Source organism: Alosa sapidissima, chromosome 3, assembly GCF_018492685.1.
Source record: "Alosa sapidissima isolate fAloSap1 chromosome 3, fAloSap1.pri, whole genome shotgun sequence".
Classification (NCBI taxonomy): Eukaryota; Metazoa; Chordata; class Actinopteri; order Clupeiformes; family Clupeidae; genus Alosa; species Alosa sapidissima.
The window spans coordinates 11,787,173-11,814,284 of NC_055959.1; the positions used below are offsets into that span (position 1 = coordinate 11,787,173).

General features: G+C 40.7%; 2 protein-coding genes and 1 long non-coding RNA gene across 4 annotated transcripts; all 3 read right to left on the minus strand.

Annotated features, from left to right (window-relative positions):
- Positions 1 to 1,847: 1,847 nt before the first annotated feature.
- LOC121705058 lies at positions 1,848 to 11,757 on the minus strand. The gene is made up of 3 exons (XR_006030710.1): positions 11,272 to 11,757; positions 2,059 to 2,152; positions 1,848 to 1,979 (listed from the first exon to the last, which is right to left on the minus strand). It is a non-coding gene; the product is annotated as an uncharacterized LOC121705058 (long non-coding RNA).
- On the minus strand, positions 8,866 to 11,106 carry LOC121705056 (myeloid-associated differentiation marker-like protein 2). Its single transcript, XM_042085776.1, has one exon. The coding sequence runs from the start codon at positions 10,080 to 10,082 to the stop codon at positions 9,171 to 9,173; it is 912 nt and encodes a 303-aa protein (XP_041941710.1). The 5' UTR covers positions 10,083 to 11,106; the 3' UTR covers positions 8,866 to 9,170.
- A 4,757-nt stretch (positions 11,758 to 16,514) lies between the features above and the next one.
- On the minus strand, positions 16,515 to 27,112 carry notum1a (notum, palmitoleoyl-protein carboxylesterase a). Of its 2 annotated transcripts, none has more exons than XM_042085772.1 (12): positions 27,065 to 27,112; positions 26,491 to 26,879; positions 23,060 to 23,112; positions 22,853 to 22,948; positions 21,979 to 22,039; positions 21,368 to 21,426; positions 21,172 to 21,274; positions 20,852 to 21,043; positions 20,506 to 20,603; positions 19,634 to 19,781; positions 19,463 to 19,510; positions 16,515 to 18,960 (listed from the first exon to the last, which is right to left on the minus strand). In XM_042085772.1, the coding sequence occupies exons 1-12, from the start codon at positions 27,098 to 27,100 to the stop codon at positions 18,651 to 18,653; spliced, it is 1,593 nt and encodes a 530-aa protein (XP_041941706.1). In that variant the 5' UTR covers positions 27,101 to 27,112; the 3' UTR covers positions 16,515 to 18,650. The 2 variants fall into 2 exon arrangements, with proteins under 2 accessions (XP_041941706.1, XP_041941708.1); XM_042085774.1 differs by lacking the exon at positions 27,065 to 27,112 and adding an exon at positions 26,997 to 27,050.

Consider the following 27,112-nt stretch of genomic DNA (forward strand, 5'->3'; position numbering starts at 1 on the left):
TTTTCACTTTTGTAAACTTTATACTTTTTGAGATATTAATAAAAAACAAGCTTATTTTCCCCCCATAGACTTAGCACTATGACATCACAATGGACTAATTAACTTGATTTGCACCTGTATCAACTTCCAGCTGCTCACTATTAGGACCCATCAAAGGGCCAGTTAAACTGATTGCACCTGTATCAACTGCTTTCTGCTTAATTAGGCCAACTCTCTCTGTGTCTCTCCATTCTACAAGGATATAAGGCACATTCCATCCAACTTTCAATCCATTCATCCTCTTCAAACCATTCACTCATCCACCCATTAAACTATCATCAACATCCATTAAACAATCTGCCTATCAACATCCATTCAACTTTCTGTCTATCAACATCCATTACACTATCTACATTCAACTATATACTCTGTCTCAGGCTTTAAGCATACAATCTGGCTCTCTTAAGACTACTATTTCCTCTGCCCACAACTGTTTCAAAATAAATGTCCTCACTACAATAATTCACTATTAAATAATTTAAATATTTAAACTACTCAACTATTTAACTGTTCAGCCATTTCAACTGTCAGTTGTTATCAACTATGACTCCTGCCAACTGTTTCCAAATAAAAGTTTGTTTGCCATTTTATGTTAACATACAGTATGTTTATATTTTCATGCACTGGTAATTTCCTCGAAATGACATTTTCTTGTTGTAACCTGTTGGCCATACTTTTGTGGTCATACCTTTCATTAACCACTGTTGTTATCAAATTCCATCTACGCTCAATGTATTTAAAATACTTGGAATAAAAGACCATTAGGCTACCATTTTATTTTTCCCACTTGTTTGTTAACATAAATCCGTTCACCAGGACTCCCAAAATAGTTTGTCATAGCTTGTCTCCATTTATAACTGCCCTATATGCTCCCAAAACATTGATTAATTTCTTCATCACATCCATCCAGACTAACAACATTCTTTATGGTAGACCTACAGTAGGCCTACAACCAAATTCCTAAATACACTCCACATCCAGAACTTGCTGCTTTACTGGCTTCCTGTCCCAGTACGAAGAACCTTAGATTTGTCTGTTCATGACACTTTCTTTTTATTGCCCTTTTTGACATGACTTCACTAAATAATGTGTTGGAAACAACACAAACTGTGTTGTCCCTATCTGGACGTAGAGATGTGTTAAAAACAATGCAAGTTGTGTTGTTTTCAACACATTTGTTTTGAGTGTTCTCTGCCAAGAAAGACAACATCCTGAAGTCACCCTATCTGTTGACATTGACACTGCAGGTATTATTTAATAAAGCTGTCAGTTAAGGACCTGCGAGACATCTGTTTCCAATAGGGCTGTCAATCGATTAAAAAAATGAATCTAATTAATTACATACTCTGTGATTAATTAATCTAAATTAATCGCATATATATTTTTTGCTGTAAAAAGTATTTTAAATATTTAAATTCTAATGAATCATTGAATAATCAGCATCAGTGACATTAAAGTTCAAAAACTCTTTTATTATTATTTTCACTGTTCAAATAATTGCCATAATAATCTATGATATGACCTAATATGCTAAGGAAATAAATTCAAAAGTGCTTCGGGAAGAAGTTTTTTTTTCACATACAAGGCATTTCATTGCAGAGGACTTTATTTTCAACACTTTATTTTTTATCAACACCATCAGGCCGTTTTTTAAAAGTAAATGTTCCAATCAATGATCCAGGCAGCACGTTTTCTTCTCTCTCCTTCAAATTACAGTCTAAATTTTACTGACTAGAACGGCTCGGGGTCAAAGGTCATACGGCATCGATTAATCTGCACTAATTTTTTTTAATCAGTTATTTTTTCTCAAATTAATTAATCGAAATTAATCAGTTATTTTGACAGCCCTAGTTTCCAACTAAACACTCTAATGTATTTGTCCTCTTGCTCAAGTGATCACTGGGCCCTCCCACTCCTCGATCCATTCTGGGTGTATGTTTCTAGAAAAGACACCATAGTCACTCGTTGCTGAACCACCGTGGTACAACACAACTGTAGCTCAAACAACGACCTACTCACTGTGTCTGTTGTTGTTCTTGTCGTTCAAACCACCTTGGCGCTAACAACGTTGTTATTGAAGTCATGCAGCATGCTGAGTAGAATCAGCCCTACACTAGATAATTTAGAAAGAGACAACATAAATAGTGATGGTTAAGAATCAACAACTACCTATATATAATGAGTGTAAGACAATGATTTTAGTGTCCCAATATTTTCTTTATTACAGCTTCTGCTCACGTGCAATGGCTATGTGTAAGAAGGTTGGTGTGTTCAATTTTCCACTCATTCACTACATTAGTGCACTCTTAGGCCTAGTGTGAGTAAGTTAACCATATTTGCTATTCACTGTGTAGTGTATTCACCATCGCAATCTCTGTATAGAGATGAAGAGAAGTTCCGGCCCCATTCATTTCAATGGCTGATGCTAGACTAGGTATTTCAGTCAAAAGTATACACAGTGGACCGCCGCCATATTTAAAGATGGGTGGATTTTCCTGAAGCTTGGGGCTGTGTATGCGCTGAAGGGAGGTTAACAGGTCAACAACCAATCACTGCTGTTAGCAGTGGAGGGCAGTTAGCGTTCTAACTTGCTGACATTCGATAGTTGTCACACATCATTTCAGACGTGTTTTGGGATTACAATAACAGCTTTTTTGGAATATACAGTGTCTATTTCTCGCTAACTTTTACAAAATCCAAGCATAAAAAAGCCAAACAATTGACGTTTCTCTGCAAATACGGCCGTATTTACTGAACATACAATTCATAATAAACGTTTGAAATGTTATAATTGACACAGCATTTTGGGAACAAGTCGATATGGCTGGTCTGTGAAGCAGCTTAAATTCAATTCAAACTGCACCGTGGTGGAGGCTGAGGGCGGCTTTTGGAGTGGAGGTCACGTGTTTCCGTTTTAGAGTGGAGGTCACGTGTTTCCGTTTTAGAGTGGAGGTCACGTGTTTCCGTTTTGGAGTGGAGGTCCACTCTCTCTATGGTCTGCAGCCAGACCCCTCTTGTTTTCTTCTGCCCTCATTCTCATAAAAAAGCTAGTTAGGCAGTAATTACAGTGCCTATAAAAATAATTCACCCCCCTTAGATATTTCCACTTTTACTGCTTTTATAAATGGTATCTTGATCAATTTAATTACACAATTAATTAACTAACAATAATTTACAAAAATCCCATCTTTAATGTGAAAGTGAAAGCAGATTTCTACAAAGTAATGTTAATTAATTAAAAATATATAATACAAAATAAGTAATTGCATAAATATTCACCTCCGTGAAGTCAGCATCTAGTAGATGCACCTTTGGCCGCAATTAAAGCATGAAGCTTGCGTGGATAGGTCTCAGTTAGGCTTGCACATCTTGATACTGCAATTTTACTCAATTTTTCTTTGCAAAACTGCTCAAGCTCTGTCAAGTTGGAAGGGGGTCGGGTGTGAACAGCCCTTTTCAAGTCCAACCACAGATTTTCTATAGGATTGAGGTCTGGGTTTTGACTCAGCCTCTCCAGAACATTCACTTTGTTTTCTTTAAACCATTTCTGTGTAGTTTTCGCTGTATGCTTCGGCTCATTGTCTTGCTGGAAAGTAAATCTTCTCCCAAGTTGTAGTTCTCTTGCAGACGGAATCAGATTGTCCTCCAGAATTTCAATATATTTTGCTGAATTAATTTTACCTTTACGAGCCTTCCAGGGCCTGCTGTCGAGAAGTATCCCCACAGCATGATGCTATCACCACCATGCTTCAAATTAGAGATGGTGTGTTTCTGGTCTTTGGGCAAACTTCAGTGAGCTTTGCCACTCACCCATAGAGCATTAACTGGTGAAGAACTCGGGCAAAAGTGGTTGTATGCATAGTTTCTCCCATCTCAGCTGCTGAAGCTTTTAACTTCTTCAGAGTTGTCATAGATGCCTTGGTGGCCTCCCCCACAATTATTATTATGACCGCTGCACAGCGAAGCGGCAGTCATATAGGTTTAGTCCGGTTTTTTTCTTCTGGATTTTTTTTCTCAGTAATTTTGTGTCAACGATTCCCGGGACACTGACAGACCGGGGTGCATGAAACTGGGTGGGCATGTAGCCCCACAAGAATGACACAGAACCATTGTTTTTCGTTTTGATCTGTCCCCCCCCCCTGCCAGACTGGACCCCCCGAAAGGAGGGTAGGGCAGACACAGTTTTTTGTGAATATCTCGAGAACCATAGGGCCTATGAGGACCACATTTTTTTGTATGTTGGTCTCAAGGGGTGTTACGACCCTGTGGTCGTATATATAAAATATCTGTTGCTTGTGGCTCCCTTGTTCATTCTTGTGTTGCAGATTACCTCTTTGCCAGTTTGCTGATTGCCGGTGCAGCTTAATTGACCAATTGTAGTCATTGGATGTTTCGGGCTGCTGGCCCCTTTAAAAGTTCAGCCATGACGTCAGCAGGGGTGCGCTCTTCCGACTTTCTTTGAGACGCCTGCCACGCCACTCCTCGCCACTTTCGGGCCCAAAAAGATATAAAGTTAATTATATTTATTAATAACAAAAATGGAATAACTTAGGAAACTAAGGCTCAATTTTAAGGTTAACGAAAAAGTACGGCAAACACAGGAAAAATCACCAGGCCTCCAAAGAAGGCCTGAACAGAGTTGTTTTTCGTTCTGCCGCTTCAGCCACTTCTGGGGTGAGAGGCCGGGAATGAAAAAGGCCTGTTCTTTTAAAAAAACCTTAAAGCCCGTTATTGCTCTTTGTTATTTCCCTAAGCCCTAGACAAGGGACATAACAAGGGGTCATGTCAAGCTATCCCATAACCATGATTTGATGTATAGCGCCACCTAGTTAAAAAGGAAAAGGCAAAAATTAGGTGTTGTAATTGCAGGTATCTCTGGCTGACATGGTTAAAACTGCACGAAATTGGAGGTGTATCATTATGACACCCTCTGAATGCATGGCAAGTTTCGTGGAATACGTAAGGAATAATGGATGACACGGCGTTCAGTGCACAGAAATAAATGCACGATCGAGGATTAAAGGCTGCTGATGTGTGGATGCAATTCATAACGTTTTCTAAATAGTTAAAATAAAGGTTCATACTTCTCCTTGGGACAAGCACTTTTGAATTTTGGAAAACACTTTTCCACTTCCATTTACATCGGGATTTTGCAAACATTCAGAGTCAATAAAATGAGCTCTTCAACGAATTGACAAGCAGCTGTAAGTAGGCAAAGCATGCTAAATTCGACATCCAAACAGTAGCCTATTCTAACGTTAGCTTTGAGATACTGCTTGATTGCATAACTTAACTTAGTTTAGTCTCTTCAATGTCCAGGGCTGCCAACTTTTCAAAAAACCTTGGAGTGAGATTTGGTGGGGCCAACCAAAATTTTGCTGCGGAAATTTTTGTTTGGCTCGTTCAGCATTATACCGTACAGTAAAAAAAAAAGTACATTGGTTCTCAGGTGTAGGGACCAGGGTCCCAGAGTTAAATTAACATTGGTATCAAAGGGATCTAGCCTAATGCTAGGACCATGGGCGATGGAGGCATTCTGAAAGTGGGTGGGACATTTCAGTGGGGGGTATGGGGATCCTCCCCCAGAAAAATTTTTTTGGACTAGATGCAATTTCCTGAATTCTGGTACATTTTACCAGGTTATTTAGATACTTCTATATAACAAAATAAAGCCAGCCTACGAAATTAATAAAAAGTAAATCATGCATAATTTAAAAATAACTCAATATATAGGCTACTTGGCTACGCAATAAGGTTTCCATTACAGCACTGCGGACGTTCAATGAACGCATGAAAGCGGATAAAGTAAATTAAATATCAAACTAAAGCGAAAATGTCATGCTTTTGAAGGCCTACCATTGTGCAGTCTAGCTGTGGTTAGTGACGTGATGCTGTTAATGGGGAGTTTTACATAAACCTATAGGTTATTATTTATTTGGCGTACAAACAGCACTGGTATTTCGCACGGCAATAGTGGGGGGGGGGGGGGGGGGGGGTCCAAACTAACAATTTTAAAAAGTGGGTGGGTGTTTTGTAAGAATTTAAGAAATGTTTGTATATTTTAACTTTTAAATGCATCAATCTGGTGCACTTTTAAAAATAAATTCAGAGGTCAGACTTGCTTATTTTTATGGAAATATTTGTGCTGTAGCCTAAGCTATTTTGCACTTCAGAATTATAACCATGCATACACAGGTGGAATAGTTATGGTGATATTGCAATAAGTTCACAACCACAAAAACATATGGTCCATTTCACAGTTCAGAAATGTTCAGCACTCCATGAAATTATGCAGAAGTGGTCACCTGTGTTTTTCAGCTAGTTCATTTAAGATAATATATTGGTCATTGTAATGGCCATAGCCTACAGGCTATTCCTTTTTCAGGATGTACCCATATCTGCATGATGTGAATGTTTGCATATGGCTTATGTCAGGCTTTATATCAATATTTGTGTCTCCTTATTTGATTTTCTTTATATTTTTGCATTAATGTCACTAGAAAGCATGGCAATATAAATATATTCATTTATCTGTGTAAGTGGGATTGGCTGGAACCTGACAATATAAGAACCATGATAGTGGGATAATCTACTGAGCAATTTACAAAAATGTATGTAGGCCTACTGACAAATAGTTTACATTAGAATACATTATAATTTCGCCCCAATGAGGCTATGTAGAAATGTGTTGCAATTTCAAAAACAGAGGCATGCTTTATATCCTCGTATTCGGTACGGTTTGCTGTTTATTGTGATATTAGGTTTGCCACATGTTGTGTGAAGGGTTAGTGAGATATTACAACCGAGAGTAATGGGTGTGCACTGTGTGCAAAATGCAAATATGATTAGCCTAAATTGCACGTCGGTTCAATGATAATTTTCTCGCGAACCATTTATCACAGCAACTTGGCGCTAATATCATTGGAAAGCTTAGATTCCGCTCGTTCACATGATGTGTGATATCATGTATAGGTTTAGTTTAGTTGAACCTCATCTGCCAGGTATTTGACCTACCACGTTGACACTTCAGCGTGAAAAATACTCAAAGCATAGGCCTACCTGAAGCCGGGGGAATGCGCCTGGGATGGCTTTTGAAGTAGCATCGCAAATGAGAGAAAATTTAGAAAATTCCACAGACAGGGGGTGCTCTTGAACCCTCTCACCGTCTCTGAAAGCATAACCGTGGCTCAACAGGTAGATCTATAGGCTAAACTCATTTTTCAGGCATCTGAAACTCTCGGGTTGACTCTTCAGCGTGAGAAATCGTGGGTGTGGCGTGTGAGTGTGTGAAACTAATCAAATGCGTGTGTCTCACGGCCAATGCGTGAGAGTTGGCAGCTATGATTCAATGTAGCCTATGTTGTGATAAAATCTTAGCAGAGTTAACTTCAATGCAGCAGTTTTGAACAAATTTGCGCAGCATGGTCACGATGCTAAGCGGATTTAATAGAAATTTAGCCAGACGTCTTCTATGCAATGCTTCTATGTGGCAACAATATCCTTCAACAATCGTGAATATTTTGTTAAATGCACATGCAGAGGAGGGGCAGCGGGCTACGAGAGAGAGCGGGGCGGGGCAAGGAAAGGCTGCGTGCGTAAAAAGCGCAGCTCAATGGCAATGCAAGGATTTGATCTTATATTTAATTTAATTTAAATTAAATTACATGAAATTAAACATAAAAAATGTATATGTGGCGGCCGATTTTTATTGTGTAGCGCCCCGCCACAGATTAGTCAATGTATGGGAAGCACTGGCATGTGTTATCAAATGAAGATGAAAATGTTTTCTTAAGTTGTTAGTGTTTTGTCTATTTGCACGTTTTGTAGATTTGCATCTGTTGTCATAAATTGCACGTCGTTTGCACCTGTCGGCCACTGTACCATCCCCTCACTTATGCTTTTCAATAACCTTTTCTTTGAGTTGTTTGTAGTGCTCTTATGTCTTCGTGGTGGAATTATAGCCAGGAATACTGATTGACCAGTGACTGGACCTTCCAGATGCAATCTCCATTTCACTAATTGTGAGACTATTAGCACCAATTGGCTGTACCGCTCTTAATTTAGGTCAGTGACTTTAAGGGGGGTGAATATTTATGCAATCTCTTATTATGCATTTTATATTTGTAATTGTAGAAGCACAACATCCATGAATGATGGTTCTAACTGTTAAGATTGCGATAGAAGTTAGGCAATGGCCATTTCTAGAAAAGTTTATGCTCTACTGTGAAGGGAATAGCACAGCGCTGTATGAGTTTTTTTGTTTTTTTTTAGCAATTTCTCACATGAAATAGCCTTCATTTCTTAGAACAAGACATGTCTTAGATGGACATGTTTTAGAAGTGAATTCTTTGTTTTGCCCATTTTGAGCCTTTAATCAAACACGCAATAAATAGCTGATTCTATACAGACAAACGAGAAGGAAGGGGTTTCCTGATAATCAGTTAGGATGTTAAAATGAAAAAAGAAAACATTATGTGCCAGCAACACAGGATATATGGTTGCTGATAGGCATCTGCTTATGTAGATATTGCAGATAAACATTAACATTAATATATTTGAAACTTGCAAATAATATGTGATGGGATCTGGCAAAACCATCACATGGTGAAATCAAAAATCCTAGATTTCTGCTCCGTTTCAACCTCTGTGGTGAAATTTCACCAACTTAAGATTCTAATACCATCCTAGCAGCATCCTATATACCGTCCCCTAGCAACATCCTGAATACCATCCTCGCAAAATCCTTGGTTTACCAGATCCCATCACATATGTTGACAGTCACTCATTCCAATGTTTATAAATACATCTATAAGTAAACATACATCACATTTTTATTTGATTTTATTTTTGAAGAGATTGTATTCATTCACTTGGGTGATAACAGCATTATTACATTTTTTAAAATAAGGACTACAAATAAATACAAATCCACTGGACAATGCAATCATGTCACACAAGGCACTCAAAAAATCACGATCATAAAATTGAGAACTCTTTAATCAAATATCTCTGCACTGAATATTCCATTAAATATAAGAATACAACTGCTTCCATTAGATATTAGCACAGTAGAATTATACGTAGATATCACCAGAAGGACAGCGCTGTCCAACAGGTGGGAATGGCAGAATCTAGACTGAGGAGGGAGAGACAAATCGGATCCTTTGTGAGTAGACAAGATCGGTGAAGTAGAGGATCATGTTGACTTGGGTAAACACTGCCACAACCAACTTGCTGTCCCAAGGACAGTGTTCACGTGGACAGTTGTACGGCCTTTCTGGCGTCCCATACTTCCTGTCGAAGCTGAACACTGGCCAGATCACAGCAGCACTGAGGTAAAGCAGCATCGCCATGAACGTGTAGATCACCACAAAGCGGTCAAAGGGGATGCGCAGTGCCGCCGTGCGACCCGACACGGTCAGTGTCACCACGATGACGGTCAGCGAGAAGCACAGGCTGTAGACCACCACGCAGTACTGCGTAGGGATGTGCTTGTTGTAGTCGGTGTCGTTGGCCAGCGCTCCGAAGATGATGCAGGCGATGAAGGCCTGCACCACCTTCAGCAGGCCACTCAGCGTGGCCATGTAGCCCACCACGTGGCCCGGCTTGGCCCGCGTGAGGAAGACCTCGGCGCCATAGGCGAAGCTGCAGACACTGGAGCAGACGGTGACGGAGATGCGGTAGGCGCGCGTCTCGCAGCCCTCCGACGGACACTCGCTGGACAGGAAGTAGACGGGGTAGACCACGGAGGCGGTGATGTACATGAGCGTGGCCAGCATGGCGAAGGACACTGTGAAGTTGTCCCAGGAGATGGGCACGCAGCCGTGCAGCCGCGTCACGTCCATCATGAAGACCACCAGCGTGACGGCGAAGCAGAAGCACCACACGAACATGCAGTAGATTCCATAGTCGGCGCTGTAGCCGGCGCTGTGAGACACCAAAGCCATAGTGGTGCAGCCCAGTAGCAGCTGGCACATTCGGGCGATGCCCAGGCCAGAGAGCACCGCGGCCTTGTTCAGGTAGTGCCCACCGTGTGGATCCATGGTCAGGCTGATATATGTGTTCTTATAGGTGTTACTTTTCGGACTGGTCTTTGGAAATTAAGTACAGTCTATGTTCTGTTTGTATGTAAAAAAGTGCAATCAGTGCACTGGAGGTTGTTTTGAGTGAGTGAGTATGGTGTGTTATATGTTGTTTGTGTTTTCTAAAGAAGTTGTAAGTTTGCAGTGTATGTAAGGGGGTATTAGCAACTTTGAAAAGCGATTTTGTGGTACGTGTGTGTGTGTGTGTGTGTGTGTGTGTATGTTCCCACAGTGACGGTGTGTGTAGGGGACGTCCCAGCCCCTCTGACCTCGCCCTGTGCCAGCCGCTTTTTATAGCTGCTTTAATTACTAATCTCCCATGCTGCTTTGTAATTACAGCAGTGTGTCACAGCTCGGATTACAGTCTCTTGGTACCCAGCGCAACAGCAGCACAAACTCTTCTGTACAAAGTTTATGTCAATATTGCCACATAACTGTCACAAAAAACAATGCGAACAATCAAGTAATTACCTTTCCCAATTGTTCTGGCTTAGATGTCACTTTGGCACACAGACTAATTTACACGTTATTGATAGATTTTGTTGTTGTTGGAAGACAAGTTACCCTTAGATTCCCTTGAATGTCCCTTTCAAAATCCCTTGGTGTTGTTGTAGGTGCACGATTTCAGCTCTGGAAACTAGAGTACCTTCTAGATGGTTCCTTTACGTTGAAATTGCTTCATGCGTATCCGTCTTCAAGTCAGTGTCGAGTCAGAAACTCCTGTGGCGTGTCCATACTCCATGCTCCAGGGGAGAGGAAAGAAAGGGGTCTCCTCAGTGATGAAAGGTAGGCAGAGGTCCTCCTCGTCTGTTGGTGTCTCTCCTTTCGTTTTTCCACAAAATTTGGACTCTTTTTCTGGATTGTAATTCCTTGTTCTTGCTTGATGTAGCCTATGCAACTCGGAACAGACTGTATTCTCAGACACTGTCATGTACATGCAAGCTGTATCTCTCTCTCTTCTGAAGCTGAGGAGAGGCATGTGTGTGTGTGTGAGTGTGTGTGTGTGTGTGTGTATGTGTCGACCTCAGAGCCAGGGACCACGCCAGCGCTAAAAATAACGGTCTATATTCCACAGTGGAATGGGGTGTGTGCCCACATGTTCACTGCAGACTGCAGTGTATGTGCATGTGTGTGTGTGTAGTCAGGTTACCATTGGAGGGGAGGGGAAGCGGCTGCAGAAGTGAGTTCTTCTCACAGGGGGCCCTGAATAATGACATGGCAGGATCCACAGGCCTACATTTTACACAGACACACACACACACACACACACACACACACAAGTTTATACACACACATCCTGCTTGACATTAAATTACAAAAGAAGACCGGGTGAGTAATTGTACATGGGGAACTTCAGGATTATACGGAAGCTATCCAGATATGTGTGAGAGAGAGGCTGCCCTAACACTCTTCCAGAAACTTCCACAGGTCCTCTGAGTCCAGCTGCTTGGTCGTTTTTTTTGTTAAAAAATATTTTGTCAGGGTAAATTTTGTAATCCTCCCTACCTGATTTAGTTCAGGCTTATCATTATGACATCAAAAATGTGAATAAAAAAAAAGAATGCTATGATTTACAAATCATATCAACACTATATTTAATTGAGAATAGTTCAAAGACAACATACTATTTGTTGAAGGAGAGAAATGTAACTATTTCATGGAAAATATTAGCACATTTGAATTTAATGCCAGCAACATGTCTCAACAAATTTGTGCATGCATGAGTGTGTGTATGCGCGTGTGTAGCTGATATGGCCCCCCATGAACGGAATTCCATGAAACTTGGCAAGCATTCAGAGGGTGTCATAATGATCCTGCAGTTTTGAACATGTCAGCCAAAGATACCTGCAATTACAACACCTTGTTTTTGCTTTTTCATTTTTAACTAGGTGGCACTATACCTCAAATTAGTGGATATGGGATGGGTTGACATGGCCCCTTGAGACCAACATATGAATTTAACAGAAATTTACTGGAAAAAAAAAAACTCTGACTAAATCTATATGACTGCCACTTTGTTAGCGTGGCGGTCATACTAATACAAGTCAAAGACCACTGCAGCAACTTCTTTTCAATGCCTGTCATTCAAAGCACTGTAGCTGACTCCCACATTCTCCAACCATCTCAGCATGCCATCTACTAACAATCACAACGTAGCATGAAGTCACAATTGGTTCTTTTTTATGTTCCTGTAACTTGGCACTTGGACTTGGACATTGTATAATGGACAGTTATTAGCGGTACTTGGTGGCCCTCACAAAAAGAAATACGGAGGCCATAGCCAACCCCCCATTCCCTTCACCCTCTAATGTCCATTAGTGCAATCGTTGATGCTTATGGGGGTCCTCTGTATTTTCAAAACTGTATGCGGCCCTGGTTGCCTCGGCGACCATGAGGGTTTGTGATAATGGATTTGCAAAAGACCATAAGGATTGGATCATAGAGGACTGGAGTAAGGTCATCTTCTCTGAATGTGATTCAAGAGGAAGATGGAGGTCACAAGCCATAAACAAAGCTGAGCTGCTTGAATTTTTGCGCCCAAAATTCCACCCAACGGCAATGTGAAAGACTGGTGGAGAGCATGCCCAAGGCGCATGAAAGCTGTGATTGACAATCAGGGTTATTCCACCAAATATTGATTTCCGAAGTTAAAACATTAGTATTGTGTTTTTTATAATTAAAATGAATTTGTTTTCTTTGCATTATTTGAGGTCTGAAAACACTGCATTTTTTTGTTATTTTGACCATTTGTCATTTTCTGCAAATAAATGCTCTAAACGACAATATTTTTATTTGGAATTTTGGGAAAACTGTTCATTTTACTCAAAACACATACTTATAAATAGTAACATCAGAGAAATTGATAATTTTGCAGTGCTGTACTTTCATAGGTGTAAGTCTTTGCGGATATCAAGCGGTTGGGCCATTTATCTGAACAACATAACCGGATATTTGGAATTCCAAACTTAGCCGGCTGTTTCACTACTCCCCTCGGAGTATTTCCGACGGACATTATGTAAATGAGCTCACTAGGCGGGTCAATATATGAAAAAAAAAACACCTAACCTAAAAGAAATTGATACAAAAGGTTTTTCAACTGATTATGATTTAGATGTACTTAATAACATATTAAAAATCTAGTAAAATCTGACCCCAGTAAAGGGGTCATTTTCAAGATGGTGTCTAAGATTGCCACCAGAAGCTAATTTGGGATATCTGAAGCATTATTCAGCCTAGGAAAGTGTTTTTTTCGTGTTTAATTAGATTCAGAGATCACTGATTCATATATGTCAGACTAAAGTATCAGTTCATCATTTTCAAAGACTTGTCATTTTCAAGATGGCGTCCAAGATGGCCACCAGAAGCTAATTTTGGCTATATCTGAAGCATTATTCAGCCTAGGAAAGTGTTTTTCATGTTTAATCAGATTTAGCGGTCACTGCGGTCAACTTTAATCTCTAGGATCTTTGGTGTCAGCAAAAGACAGCATTCCAGAAGAGGACATTTTGTCCTTCAGTCATGTGCCAATGCCTTCACTACTCCCAATCAGACAACAGAGGTGATTGGTGAATTAAGATGCCAAGTGATGGCTGTACTTTTTGGTGGGAAGTCCACAGACTCTCTTACAACATTACGGCACAACACCCTGAGTAGGAAGGTTGTCCTTGCGTCATTATTTGTGACTCCAGAACATCTCCCTCCAACTGAATCTGCTAGTAAGCTTCACAGCTTTTGAAAGTTATCAGCTGTAACTATGTGCATTTCTGCAAGACACTCTTCTGTTAAAGAAGCCCTATGCAGGTCTGGTTATTCCTTCCCCCTGCAGCTTCGGTAGCAAGTGACTGCTACGCTAAACCCCCACTAGCTAGCGAGCTAGCCATCAATAAACCAACCTAAACACATAGGGCTCACAATAAAACGGTCGAGCAAACACATTGTTCAAGAGACTATCAAATCAAATTACAAAAACGAAGTTCACCCAATGGTAGGCTACTTACAATTTCATCAGCAACAAAGCCAAGTCGGAGTCCGTTTTGCAGTCTTCTTAGAAACTACAATCTGACTACATTTTCGAGTATTTCCGCCGAGTTACATCCGGATGTGTTCGGACCGCGACCAGAAAGTTGCATATTCGGTTTTTCCGCGAGAAGCACTAGGGGGAGACGAAGCACCCACCAAACGACCCAAAAAGTGTTGTAGAACCATCAGAACGACTCTCAACCTTCATAATTAATGTCATTTTTGCTAAAATTGTTGCATAGGGCCTCTTTAATGTAGATACGGATTACGCTTCACTGCTGCCTGTGGAACATGTCAAAATGAACAATGTGACAATCTGCACAACTTCCTTTCAGGACTGGAGGATGATGGATGATGATGAATAATGATATAGTACTTTTTTCTGATATATATAGTTTAAGATTAAGTTTAATTAGCTCCCCCCTTATGATAGATGCCAACATGTATTTGATGCATACAAATATATAATGCATACCTATGCATGGGTTATGGTTCACTAAAGTCATAGAACAGCCAGAACAAAGCATATACCCTGTACATGAAATATAACATCAATAAGCTTATGTTCCCATCTTCCACCACACCATACTCTATTCTGTATAGGCGAATCTAGTGTAAAGCGGATACATGTTGGCCTATATTGTCTAGGTAAATCAGATTAAACACCCTAAACTATATATTTTCTGAAAGCATATAACCTGTAGATGAGACATAACACCAGTTAAGACATGTCCCATCTTCCTCCATGAATGCACAATACATTGCCCTCTATTCTGTATAGGCAAATCTAGTGTAAAGTGGATACATGTTGGCCTATATTGTCTAGGGAAATCAGATTAAACACCCTAAACTATATATTTTCTGAAAGCATTTAACCTGCATGAGACATAACACCAGTTAAGACATCTTCCTCCATGCCATGAACAATACATTGCCCTCTATTCTGTATTGGTGAATCTGTAAAGCAGATATATTTTGGCATGTACAGTCCAGGGAAAACAAATCAAACACCCTAAACTACATATTTTCTGAAAGCATATAACCTATGAGATATAACACCAGTTAAGACATGTCCTATCTTCCTCCATGCCATGAACAATGCATTGCCTTCTATTCTAGGCAAATCTAGCGTAAAGGGGATACATTTTAGCCTATATTGTCCAGGCAAAACAGATTAAACACCCAAAACTATATCTTTTCTAAAAGCATATAGCCTCTAGATGAGATATAACACCAGTTAAGACATATCTTATCTTCATCCATGCCATGGAGATGGTTCATAATCCTGTATTGCATTTGCTCTGTATTAAAACGCATTGATTTTAATATATGGCTGAAAAGGTAGAGCATTGAAACATTTTCAATATTACCATTTAAAATCATATTCTTGTTTAATATGACCACAATTGGACATCAATTTCACCCCTGTAGGCTGAATAGTAATTCAGATATAGCTGGGTCAATATATAGCCATTTTAACCTCTTGACAGCCATGTCCAACAGTACCAGAATCCATGAAAAAACCTTTTGTATCAATTTTTTTTGACGTTTAACCCTATATTGACCCGCCTACACGTCTGAAAGAAGCAAAGAACATGCAGAGATTCTGTTCATGTGCATGTTCAACCACGTTCAACCTGTTCAACCATGCAGAGATTCTGTTCACGTGCGTTGGTGTCGTTCACACATGAGCGCATAATGTCTGCATGTAAGCATCCCATTTGAATCACCCAAAGGGTTGAACATCCGTTTGACAATGATCCACATATACTGCGGAGGACATGTCTAAAATCAACTATTGTTAAGAGTTATAGTGTCATTTTAAAAGCCCTTACAACTTGAAAATTCAGCATAGTGCATTATAAAGCTTCTTTTATGCCATTATTGAGAATTTTTTTTCCATAATGTTGCCATTATTGAGAGGTAAAAGAAGCTTTATGATACCACAAGTTCTATCTCATTCTACACCTTTTTAGGTGTAGACATAACTTTTTGAATGATTCTAGACTTATGTCAATCATTATTAGACATTATGAATACGTTATAACCCTGAATGTGTTTATAATGGCTTTATTATGGATATGGATATTATTCATTTATTTACAAGTTTAAATAAAGTGTTACCTTGGATTTTTTCAGACCTCTGTGGTGTTTTTGTATTTCTTTATTGTTCATCAAAAGATCTTCTGCTTTTAATTTACTACTGTATGTTGGATTGGGCAAATTGAATTGTTAGACTGTAGTGTTTGTGTCTGTGTGAAAAGTATCATGGCATGTTGTGTTGTTGACTGCTTGTGCATGTTGTGCAACAGCACATGTTGGAAGTGGATTCATCAAGTATGCGTGGGGAAGGAGAAAGGACACAGAAACATGTCTTTGGAATAAATGTAATGTGTCCTTTTTGATACAAAGACATGCAATGAACGAAGGAAAAACAACAAATATTTACAATTTACAAAGAATCACTTCTCTGTGAAAACAGCATTTTATAAATATGATTTACATAAGAAAATAAATATGTAACGTACGAAAAGTAGCTTGAATGCTTTCTATTAAAATATGTTACACTGAAAATAACAAGTAAAACCTCTTCATGTCTGGTCTGTTAAGAAATAGAAATTATTATTTTGTATCCATAAGCTTTAAAATATAGACTGTTACATAAAGCATTAATTTAATATTTTATTAAAAAAAAGTTTTTCTATTAAATATTTTAATAGTCCAGAGTGTCTTCATTTCAGGAGAAACAGATAAAGTAACCAGAGCGGCTCAGTGAGGGGTATTCCAGTGGGAGTCCTCTGGTGGATCTGTGAGTTACTCTGATCAACACAGACACATCAGCCATGGCGCTGGGGGAAGGGTTGAATCAGTGAACGTTTACCACACATCGACGCTGATGACTCATCTACTACATTGCAGTTAAACTTATCATACAGGTACTAAGTACATGACATCAAAGAGCTCCAATGAAAACTAGAGACACCTCCACACACCTGTCTAGAATGTCTGTGTTCAGCACCGTGGTCTTGTGGTTGATAAATGAAGCTCTGAATGCATGCTGGCGGTTTGGGTAAAAAGGTTTCATGACTCCGTATGTACACTCTTCAGACAGTTGCTGATGTCTGCTTATTATATCTGAAGCACCACAACTGAGACTCTTAGCAGCAAAACATTTCTCCTAAGTTATTTTCTTCTGATAAAATCTATCTTGAATAATTCATGGAAACATCAAACACTATTATTATTATTATTATTATTATTATGGTGTTCACTGCAGCAGAGATCTCGTGATTTTATCTGCACAATCCTGAAATAATTTAAGACAAAACAATCTGTACAACTGAGTAGGTTGTATTAAGTTCAGGTCTGGGCAGTTTAATTTACAGTCTCTACCAGCAGTTTTCAGGTTCTATAAAAAGCTATAAGCCATCAGAACCAGAAATGAGCATCATGAAGGAACCAATATAGATCCTTTGATGGGTGTGACTGTCCTAGTCATGGGACATGTGTTTTAAGCAAAGGCAGAGGCCTTCCCAGCAGAGAGAAGAGACAGCTGTTCAATCACATGAGAGGAACACACTGAGGTGAATTAGGCTTCACTTTTCCTCTTTCTTCTCTTTCTTCTCTTTCCTTAGAAGTGGAATGAAAGAAATGAGAGAGAGACGAGACAGAGATGTGAGGCTCAAGCCTTCTCCCTAGTCTATCACTCCCAGTGAGAGAAGAGGGAGTGTCTATATTTAGGAGCTTATTCTAATTTGTTTGAAAAGTACAGATCCTGAGCTCTTTTTGTCAGCCGTTTGTGTGTGTGTGTGTATATTGTTTGTGTGTGTGTGTGTGTGTGTGTGTGTATACCTGTGTGTATATTTGTCATTTGAGGATGTTTGTTTAGTATGAGGAAAGCTTCTTCACTACACTGTTATTTAAAAAAAAAAAACTTCATAAAGTTTCTAAAGACTACTTCATCATACCCACTGATGTTTTTGATCTCTTTCACCTTCTTAAAAAAATGTCAATACAAAACAAAACAAAACACTAATAATTAAAACCTTAATGTTGATAAAAAAAGAGAATATAAACACATTAGAGTATCCTTAAAACCGGATTACATTCGTGATATTACTTTTTTTCTTTTACAACCAAAAGATAAGTTAAAGGCCAGTAGCAGTGAGGTGTGCTTTGTCAAGGTTGTGTGTGTCTCCAGTACCTGTGAAATGTTCAAGTGTGTCTGAGTCCGACTGGTAATGACAGACCTTTAGGGTGCTGGGTCGTGTGTGTGACACCATGTATGTTAGCAGACGTGTATTCTGGTATGTGCTTTCGTGTGTATGTGTGTATGTGTGTGTGTGTGTGTGTGTATGTGTGTCTGTGTGTGAGTGTGCGTGTGTGCATGTTTTCAGGTTCCAGGTTTGCAGCTTTTGAGAGACCCCATATGAATCTAGGGCAGTTGGTTGGGTGATTTGGGTGGAAGGGAGGGTGATGATGGCACCATCCCCACTGTTGCCCTGGCGATTAGCTGCCGTTGCTGAGCATGCCCAGTAGCTTGCTGGGGTCCATGCCTTGCTGCTGGGCCATGGCCTGCACGTCGAAGCCCATGTGCATGAGGAACTGCAGCACGCTCATCTCCTGACCGCTATACTGGTCCCGGATGGTCGGGCACGTGGGGTTGCAGTGGGGCCACGGGCAGCTGTCAATCAGGTGCATGGGGCATCCCCTGGGCGGGGTCTTGTTGCTGTGCCGGGCGCTGTCATGGAAACTGCGGTCCCAGCAGTGCAGCGCGCGGGGGAGGGAGGTGCCTTTCACCTGCACGTCCAGCCAGTAACTACACACACACACACACACACACACACACACACACGCACACGCACACGCAAGAGGGCGCTGTTACACTTAAGCAGCCATTTCCATAGGCTGATGCGACCACATCAATAATTTAGAAGTTACTGTAAGAACTACCTAATGCATAACAAAGAAAAAGTTAATACAAAGCAGTGCTATGTGTGTATGTGTGTAAGAGTATGTATAGAAAGTAGTGATGGGAAAATGAAGCTTTGGTGGACCACTGAACCACAGCAGTGTGAACCTAGCAACACTAGCTGAAAAGCAAAAAGATGGCTGCCACACATACATTTTTCAACATAAAAGTCCTTAGCAAACCAATATTTTTGGTTACATATACTGGTTTGGGTAAGGACTTATGTTGAAAAATCTACATGTGGCAGCCATATTGGATTTTTTCATTAGTGTTGCTAGCTTCACACTGCTGTGGTTTAGTGGTTCACCAAAGCTTCATTTGCCCATCACTAATAGAAAGCTGTTCTTACCTCCTGGTGATGATCTCATGAGACAAGCAGGCAGGAGCAAACATGGCCCTGCAAAGACACAATACAACAGCTGAGTCTACAGATCTCATAACACATTAGTATAAAAGCCTGTGTGTGTGTGTGTGTGTGTGTGTGTCTGTGTCTGTGTGTGTGTGTGTGCGTTCTGCTTACGGGACGTCCTTGAGTGTGTTCCTCAGCTGGAGCCCGAGCTCCTGGATGTAGTTCCACTGACCCTCCTGTAGGGGCTGGCCCGTTAGGTGGATGTTGTCTACGGTCAGCTGAGCTTCATCAAATAACCACTGCACCACAAACACGGGACCTAAACACACACAGACATGGACACAGAGAGGAGAGAGAAAGGAGCATTTACCATGTGCAATAACTAGAATGTTCACAGTTATGCACATGCATTCATTACAACATATACATTTTTTAATATTGTTTGAGACACTAATGGTCAAAAAAAAAGACACAAAAGGTAGGCAAAGTCCAAAGTCTGAGCTAAAGCTCAATGTAATAAACTAATGTAATAATATATTTGCTAATTCAATATCATGAGCAAAATCCTAAACTCAAACATCGGTGGATCTGCTCAGTGCTCCCTTCCGCCCAATGTACGATAGCTTAAGGTCATGCATGAGACACTTTAGACAGTAAGTGACTTTGCTCTTGACTTGGCATTTAAATCAGGGGTCTAAATCTTGATGACAGCTATCTTTAAGATCAACTGCATCAGTCTTTTCTTAAGAGACAATTTGGGGTCTTCGACTGAAATCACTGAGATTTTTTGAGACAACGTAAGGGGAAAAAAAAAGAATCTATGACTCATAAGTATGACTACTTCATAAGTATGAAAAAAATAACCCATCTGAAATGTTTGGCAACCACACAGTAGATAAACAGATAAAGGTTAAGAGGTAAATGTTAATGGAGATGAGGAGTAACTCCTATGTGCCAACATCAGAAGACCTGTGTGTACTGAGTATCTTTCTGCTGATGTGCGTTTACTATAACAGTGTTGGAGAGTGAAGGGAAGCACTCACGTTTGATAGTTGGGTAAACTCTGTAACCAAAAAAGCAGTTCCACTCCTCCCCCTCATGGGCCTTCCTGCAGCTCTCTGGGACGACACCTCCCCAATACCTAATGGACAGAGGTCAAATCAATATGACTCTCAGGTGTTGGGCTCATTATTGCACCTGCGTGATATTATGTCACTAATATCACATACAAAGAAAGTCATTGGTGATGTTTGAGCCATCCGTACAAATAAATTATCACTATAATTTGATACAAAACATTTTCAAACAATTAATTACTATATATATTTATATATAAATGTAGCGACATCAGATGGTCCATGTGTGTGTGTGTGTGTGCGTGTGTCTTACTTGATGCCTCTCTTGATGGCCTCCGTTGGGGCACAGCTGAGGGTGTCCAGGCAGTCGCTGCAGTGGTACTGCTTGTTGTCCAGGAACCAGCCCGAGTCAGACAGACCACGCACCTGGATGCCCCCATAGCCCTGCTCCGCAAGCAAGTCCGCCACCGCATCCACATTCAGCAGCACTCCTGTACCGCCAGCACTGTCACACACACACACAAACACACACCACGAGAGAAAGAGATTTAACATTGGCCATGGAGGACAACATTTCCTTTTATGCAATCAGAATCACATTCACACTTGTCTGTAACAAAAGTAAGCTCATACCTGCTACCAGCGAGTAGCACCACCTTGGCCGTGTCCAAACCTTTGGTCAACAACTCCTTGACCACTTCCTTTATAATCAGAGATCCCATGAACGCATAGTCACCTAGACCAACATATAATTAGAGCGTAATTAAAGAACAGCTCTAAACACACACCAGATGAATGGGAAAACACAGACTTGAAATAACAGGCTTACTGTCGTTCGTCTTTGGAGAGACCCCACTCCATACATCACTGGAGCAATATGGTATGAATCTAAAGAAGGTAAATGATTGAAATAACCACTGTTATATAAGATAACATAGACATACATAAACTAACATAAATAAACAGAGCAACCTAAAGCTATTGTATATAGCACTGCATATAGAACAATGTATAGCCCATGCAGGTAATTCAAACTATACAATAATGTGACATATACAAATTGACTTAAGCATATAAGTAATTATCTGGTTAAATCATTATCTGGGGTGCAGTAGTGACTACATGAGTAATTCTAGTGACATATTTGACCTGCTTCAGAATCTCTGGGCACAAGCTCAGTTCTCTCCCTACCCACCAGGGGGAGTCAGTAAACAGTGTAACAAATGGATGGTGATGCTCAACACAGTGTACTTAGGTGCTACACATCAAAGAGCATGTATCTAGGCACACTTGAGTGAATGTATGACTCAAAAACAGAACAACATGTATAAATCTGATAGGATTAGAAATTACTCTTCACTGTCATACTCATGTAAACATACTGGAACATACATATACTGTACACACACAGCAAGGCACAAATACACAAAGACTACTTACACCATGTTAGCATTCCACCAGTGTGGATTCTCTTCTGGAAGGGGAGAAAGTATTCCTGTGCCTAAGGACACCAACCACACACACACACACACACACACACGCATACAGTAAGAAAAAAAAAATCACGACCACAATAAATAGCTGTTGTCTTCAGGGGAGACACAATGCCTACACCACAGAGCGGCTCTATCCTAAATTACCAGTGATGACAGAGCTAGAATAGTATCGGCATATTTAGAATAGAAATGACCACATTCACAGGCTGACCACATCAGACACTTCTAAACACCATCTCCTTATCATCAGTGTGTCTGCCTGAATTACACGCTTGTTGCATGACAGGCCTGTGTGTGTGTGTGTGTGTGTGTGTTTGTGTGTGTGCACGTGTGTGTGTGCGTAGGTGCGTACATGTGTGTGTGTGTGTGTGTGTGTGTGCTCTATTTCCTTACTGCTAAATGATTATCACAGGCATTGTGTGTGAGATAGTGACATCTTCTTCTGGTTTGAGTTTGCAAATGCATGTCTCTGAGTGAGTGATTATCTGTGCAGGGGTCTGTGAGAGTGTGTGACTGTGTGTACAAGTATATCTGTGAGTGTCTGTGTATGTGTCTTAGGAGGTGACTATGTCTATGAGTGTCTGTGCGTATGTGTATGTCTGCATGTGTCTGTTTGAGTGCATTGTGTGTGAAAGTGTCTGTGATATGTGGGTGTGTATGCATTTGTGTGTGTGTGTGTGTGTGTGTGTGTGTGTGTGTGAGTGTGTGTGTGTGTGTGTGTGTGCACACATGCATGAGTCTGTTAATGTGTGTGTGTGTGTGTGTGTGTGTGTGTGTGTGTGTGTGCGTGCGCATATGTCTGTGTCGTGGCATCTCACCTGTCTTTGTGTTTGGCCATTTTGTGGAGCTCATGAGGCGTCTCATTGTCTCATATCTACTGTTACAACTCTCTCTGTTAAAACAGTACCAGCCACCTGTTCACACATACAGACACACACACACAGATAAATCATTACAGAAAATCAACATTCAAAGTCATTTAGTCACTAGTCATTTAGAACAAGTACAAAACACGAACAACTCACCTTCTAAGAATATAAGCCATCTTCTACTTCCTTTGGACTCTTTTATGTAGTAACTGTAAGACAAATGTAACACCATTTAGCACACACATACACACTATGCAAAGTTTTTCTGTTCAACTTTTTTTCTCTGCCACTTTAATAGAAATAACAAGAAGTACATAATTACCCATGGTCAGTAATAAAGACATTCAATGGGATGAATAATTAACAAATGCCATTAAGAAACACAATTAACTCACTCACTCACTCACTCACACTGTTACATTCATACACACACTCTAAATTAAAAGCCAGAGTTGCATATACAGACACACATTACGTATGCTAATAGATGCTGATGTAAAGTCACAGTCTGAATTTAGCCATTCACACTAGGCCTTCTCTGCTGCACATCAATTAGTGTCCACAGGGGGGCGACAGATATGGAAGACATATGCAAAGTACATTATTACATCGACATCAAAACTTTACATCAATGATTTCCCACACATGTTTTCCATCCAACATCAGTCAGACAGTTGGAAACTGATCTTGCTTACACTCCACAAACATCAAATAGATAAATAGGCCTCAGAGAGAAATATATAATGCAGGTGATCATGCCAACCGTTATGCCATATTGGCCTGTGCTGTCCAACATATCAAACCAACCGGTATAGTTTCAATACTGAGACAAAGTGATCATATCACTGCAAGTCTGAAACACACATATCCAGATGTAATGTGATAGCCAAGGTCGTTAAAACTATTAAAACTGTATCTATTCATACTTCGTTCATGCTTCTCTACACACTAACACTCACAAACTCCCACTGAACCACACAAAATACAATAATCTCCATGTTATACACACGCATTACACACACAGACACACACACACAAACACACACACAGGATGTGTTTATCTTCCATGACCTAACTCTATGACCATCTACCACAGACAGCTTACATACATACACGTGCATGTGTGTGTGTGTGTGTGTGTGTGTGTGTATGTGTATGTGTATGTGTGTGTGTGTGTTTGTATGTGTGTGTGTGAACATCTGTGAACATCTGTGACAGTTCCTGCAGGGACAGAAGCAGCGACACACACACACAGAAATGCAATGGGAGTTATGGAATGACAAGTGCGGATGGGAGCATTAGCAGCGGAGCTGTAGATTCAGATGAGGGGGGGGGGGGGGGGGGAACAGCTGAATGCAGTTGGAACAGGGGACAAGTGGGGTGCAGACACTGGAGTTTCACAAACACAGATGTTGACATGCTGCTTAAGGATGTGTTCATGGTTCAAGAGACAGGACCACATGAGACACTGGGAAGGGAACAAAAGAAAATAGCCAACAGAGAGAAAGAAGGCAAGGGAGGGAGAGGGGGGGGTGAGAGCACTGAAAACTAGAAAGAGAAAGTGGCAGCAGCTGTGGAGATCTTATACTGCTATGGGTAGTCAGCTGTGATCTGACATGTTTGTTTGTGCGTGTGTATACATGCATGCATGCGTGTGAGTGTGTGTGTGTGTGTGTGTGTGTGTCTGACCCAGACGCAACAGAAGCTAAAAAGCATGTAGCAGATGGGACAGAGGACACACTGGGAGTACTGTCTGGATCCAACACACAAACAAACGTGCACAGACACACACACACACACACACAGAGTAGGCCTACAAAACATTAAAATGAAAGAATACACTACAGTATGAGATCAATAAAACGGAATGCCTCTTTACACTGTTTGGGTCAGCCAGGGGAAATCAAGTCCATCAAAGCTAAATGTCAGATCAAGCAGCAGTCTTTATGAAGCTGTTTTCATTTCACTCCTCTGGATTAAAAACAGCAACGAAGACACATTTGGTTTCAATAGGAACCCTATTCAAGGGTATGAGGACAGGGTTGAGAGCAATCAGTAAAACAGTGATAATCTTAATGCTAATCACACAAATCCTGATAGCCTGGCTTTGATTAAAGAAGGTACTTTGCCCAGTTTTGCTTTAATACATTGTTATGCTAAAATGGTCTAATGGTTTGCCTTCTGATGCGGCTGGATCGGCCCCATAGAGTCACTCTCAAATAGTTATTATAGTCCCAGCATGAGATTGTTTTGAAGACCAAGGGCACCCAACAGTGAAACTCACTGCCATTATCTGGTTTCGGAAACACCCAGGGTTTCGCCGCCTAAAAAATTAGGTTCTGCACGGGGCTGCCTAGAGTGCAAGTTCATATTTGTAGACTAACCTATCAATAATCGTAGGGTCACATCAATGATCAATAATAGCTGCAACACCTGACAGGAGTGACTACATACTTTGGGCCTTTGCTTTGAAAAGACGAGGAAGGGTGAAGAAGAATGAGGCTACATCACTAGATGTAACAATCAACTCCCTTTTCTTGGATGAAAATACCTCTTGACAGCCTAAAATTCACCAAAATGAATGTAAAGGCTTACAATGAATGTCAATAACAATTAATTATCATCAATTCAAGCAATCAACTACCAGCATCTCCTTTGTTGTGCCAAAATTACAACATCAGGTATATGGTCTTTTAGGAAGGAAGGCACTAGGGTTAGGCAAGGGTTAGGGTTAGGGTTCGCTACAGCGCTGCCTTGAAATCGACGGTGGGGCCCCAAAGACCATAAAGCACATCAACAGGGCTTAAATTTGACATTGTTAGCCTAAGGATGTCTGTACAACCATGTGTGCTTGTCGACCAATCCTGCATTTTGTCGTTTATGTTTTTAAGAGCATTGAACCACACTTCTCTAAAACGGAAGGCCTGCTGGTCATCACCAGATTCTGCTAACAGGTTGCTCAATCACGATTGTGTGCCCCGCCCACCTGTTACTTTTCTCCTTGCAATTCACAAGCAATCATCCGTCAAGTAGGCTACTCAATAAAACAAATTTCAGGCTTTAATGGCCAAAGATAAGAATACAAAGCTTAATTGTGCAGTAACTATTCATTTTGTACGAAACACTGAAACACACCTGACACGGCTGAGCATCCGTTTCAACTGGGAATCGCAAAAGCGAAACATCGCTCGGAAACACTCCATGTAAAACCATGTGAGGTGCCTGACCAAATGTTTCCATAATTTACAGGAACGCCAAAGCACCCATTCATCCTCTCCAACACCATATGAATAGTATGCCATGACTGAAGACATTTTTTAAAAGTGTTTAAAAAGCTTGAATATAGTTGCAGAATCTATCTGTCAAAAAAGTAGGCTACCGCAGTTTGTGTGAACAGAGAAAGCGGCTTATGAGAGACTTGCAATTTAGGCTGCACGCCTTGAGTCATTCACGCAAATGCAATATATTTACCTGTCTGTATCCTGGACAATGACAACATAACGTCACTCAGAAAATAATCAATCATATACAGGCTAGAAACTGTTGTATCCCACATTATATTTGTATGTGTAAGAGGGATAACTTACCCTGCTGGACTCCCATCATTGCATGTAACGGATGTATTCTCCAAAAAGTGTAACTTCATATCATAGTCGAGTTTCTGCGCAGAGCACGGATACAACGATTGCGCGAGGTTCTTCACCTGCGTCATGAAGTTGTCCATGTTCTCTTCCACCGCCGTGAAATCCAGCGAGAAGCTCTCAGTTGTGTCGCCTCGGTCCCGATATGGCACTGAGGGCAGCACCCGACGGGGCTGGGAGTTACGACCACCTCTAAACCTCCTCGCTCCGAGAACTCCAGGCTGCAGAAGCACCAACACCGACACCGACCACATGAACCTCATCGCTGATATCCTCATCTGATAGGAGTGCATGTCCTCCTTGTTGCCTCCTTGCTTGTCTCTCTGGTGGCTGTGCTGAATCAAAGAATGCCAAAACACTGAAAGCGGCTAAAACTTTAAAATTGTTCAAATAAATGCCATTGAAGGTTCTGAAACTAGTTTAAGCCAAGACGGGTACTTTTCTCTCAATACTTGTGTTAGTTTGATGTAGAGCTGTAGAATTGTCAGTCATCTGTACCGGTGAAGCATCAGCATTCTACCTGTGGGTTCAGCGCGCAGCATTTTATCCAGAGCATCCCCCTTTCCCA

Bases quoted from the DNA above. Each gene is read 5' to 3' on its own strand.
- LOC121705056 (XM_042085776.1), bottom strand. From the start codon at position 10,082: ATGGATCCACACGGTGGGCACTACCTGAACAAGGCCGCGGTGCTCTCT.
- notum1a (XM_042085772.1), bottom strand. From the start codon at position 27,100: ATGCTCTGGATAAAATGCTGCGCGCTGAACCCACAG. The intron at 23,113-26,490 runs GTAAGTTATCCC...TTTGTCTTACAG, and splicing joins AATGATGGGAGTCCAGCAGG to TTACTACATAAAAGAGTCCA. The intron at 21,275-21,367 runs GTAAGCCTGTTA...ATGTTGGTCTAG, and splicing joins CTCTCCAAAGACGAACGACA to GTGACTATGCGTTCATGGGA.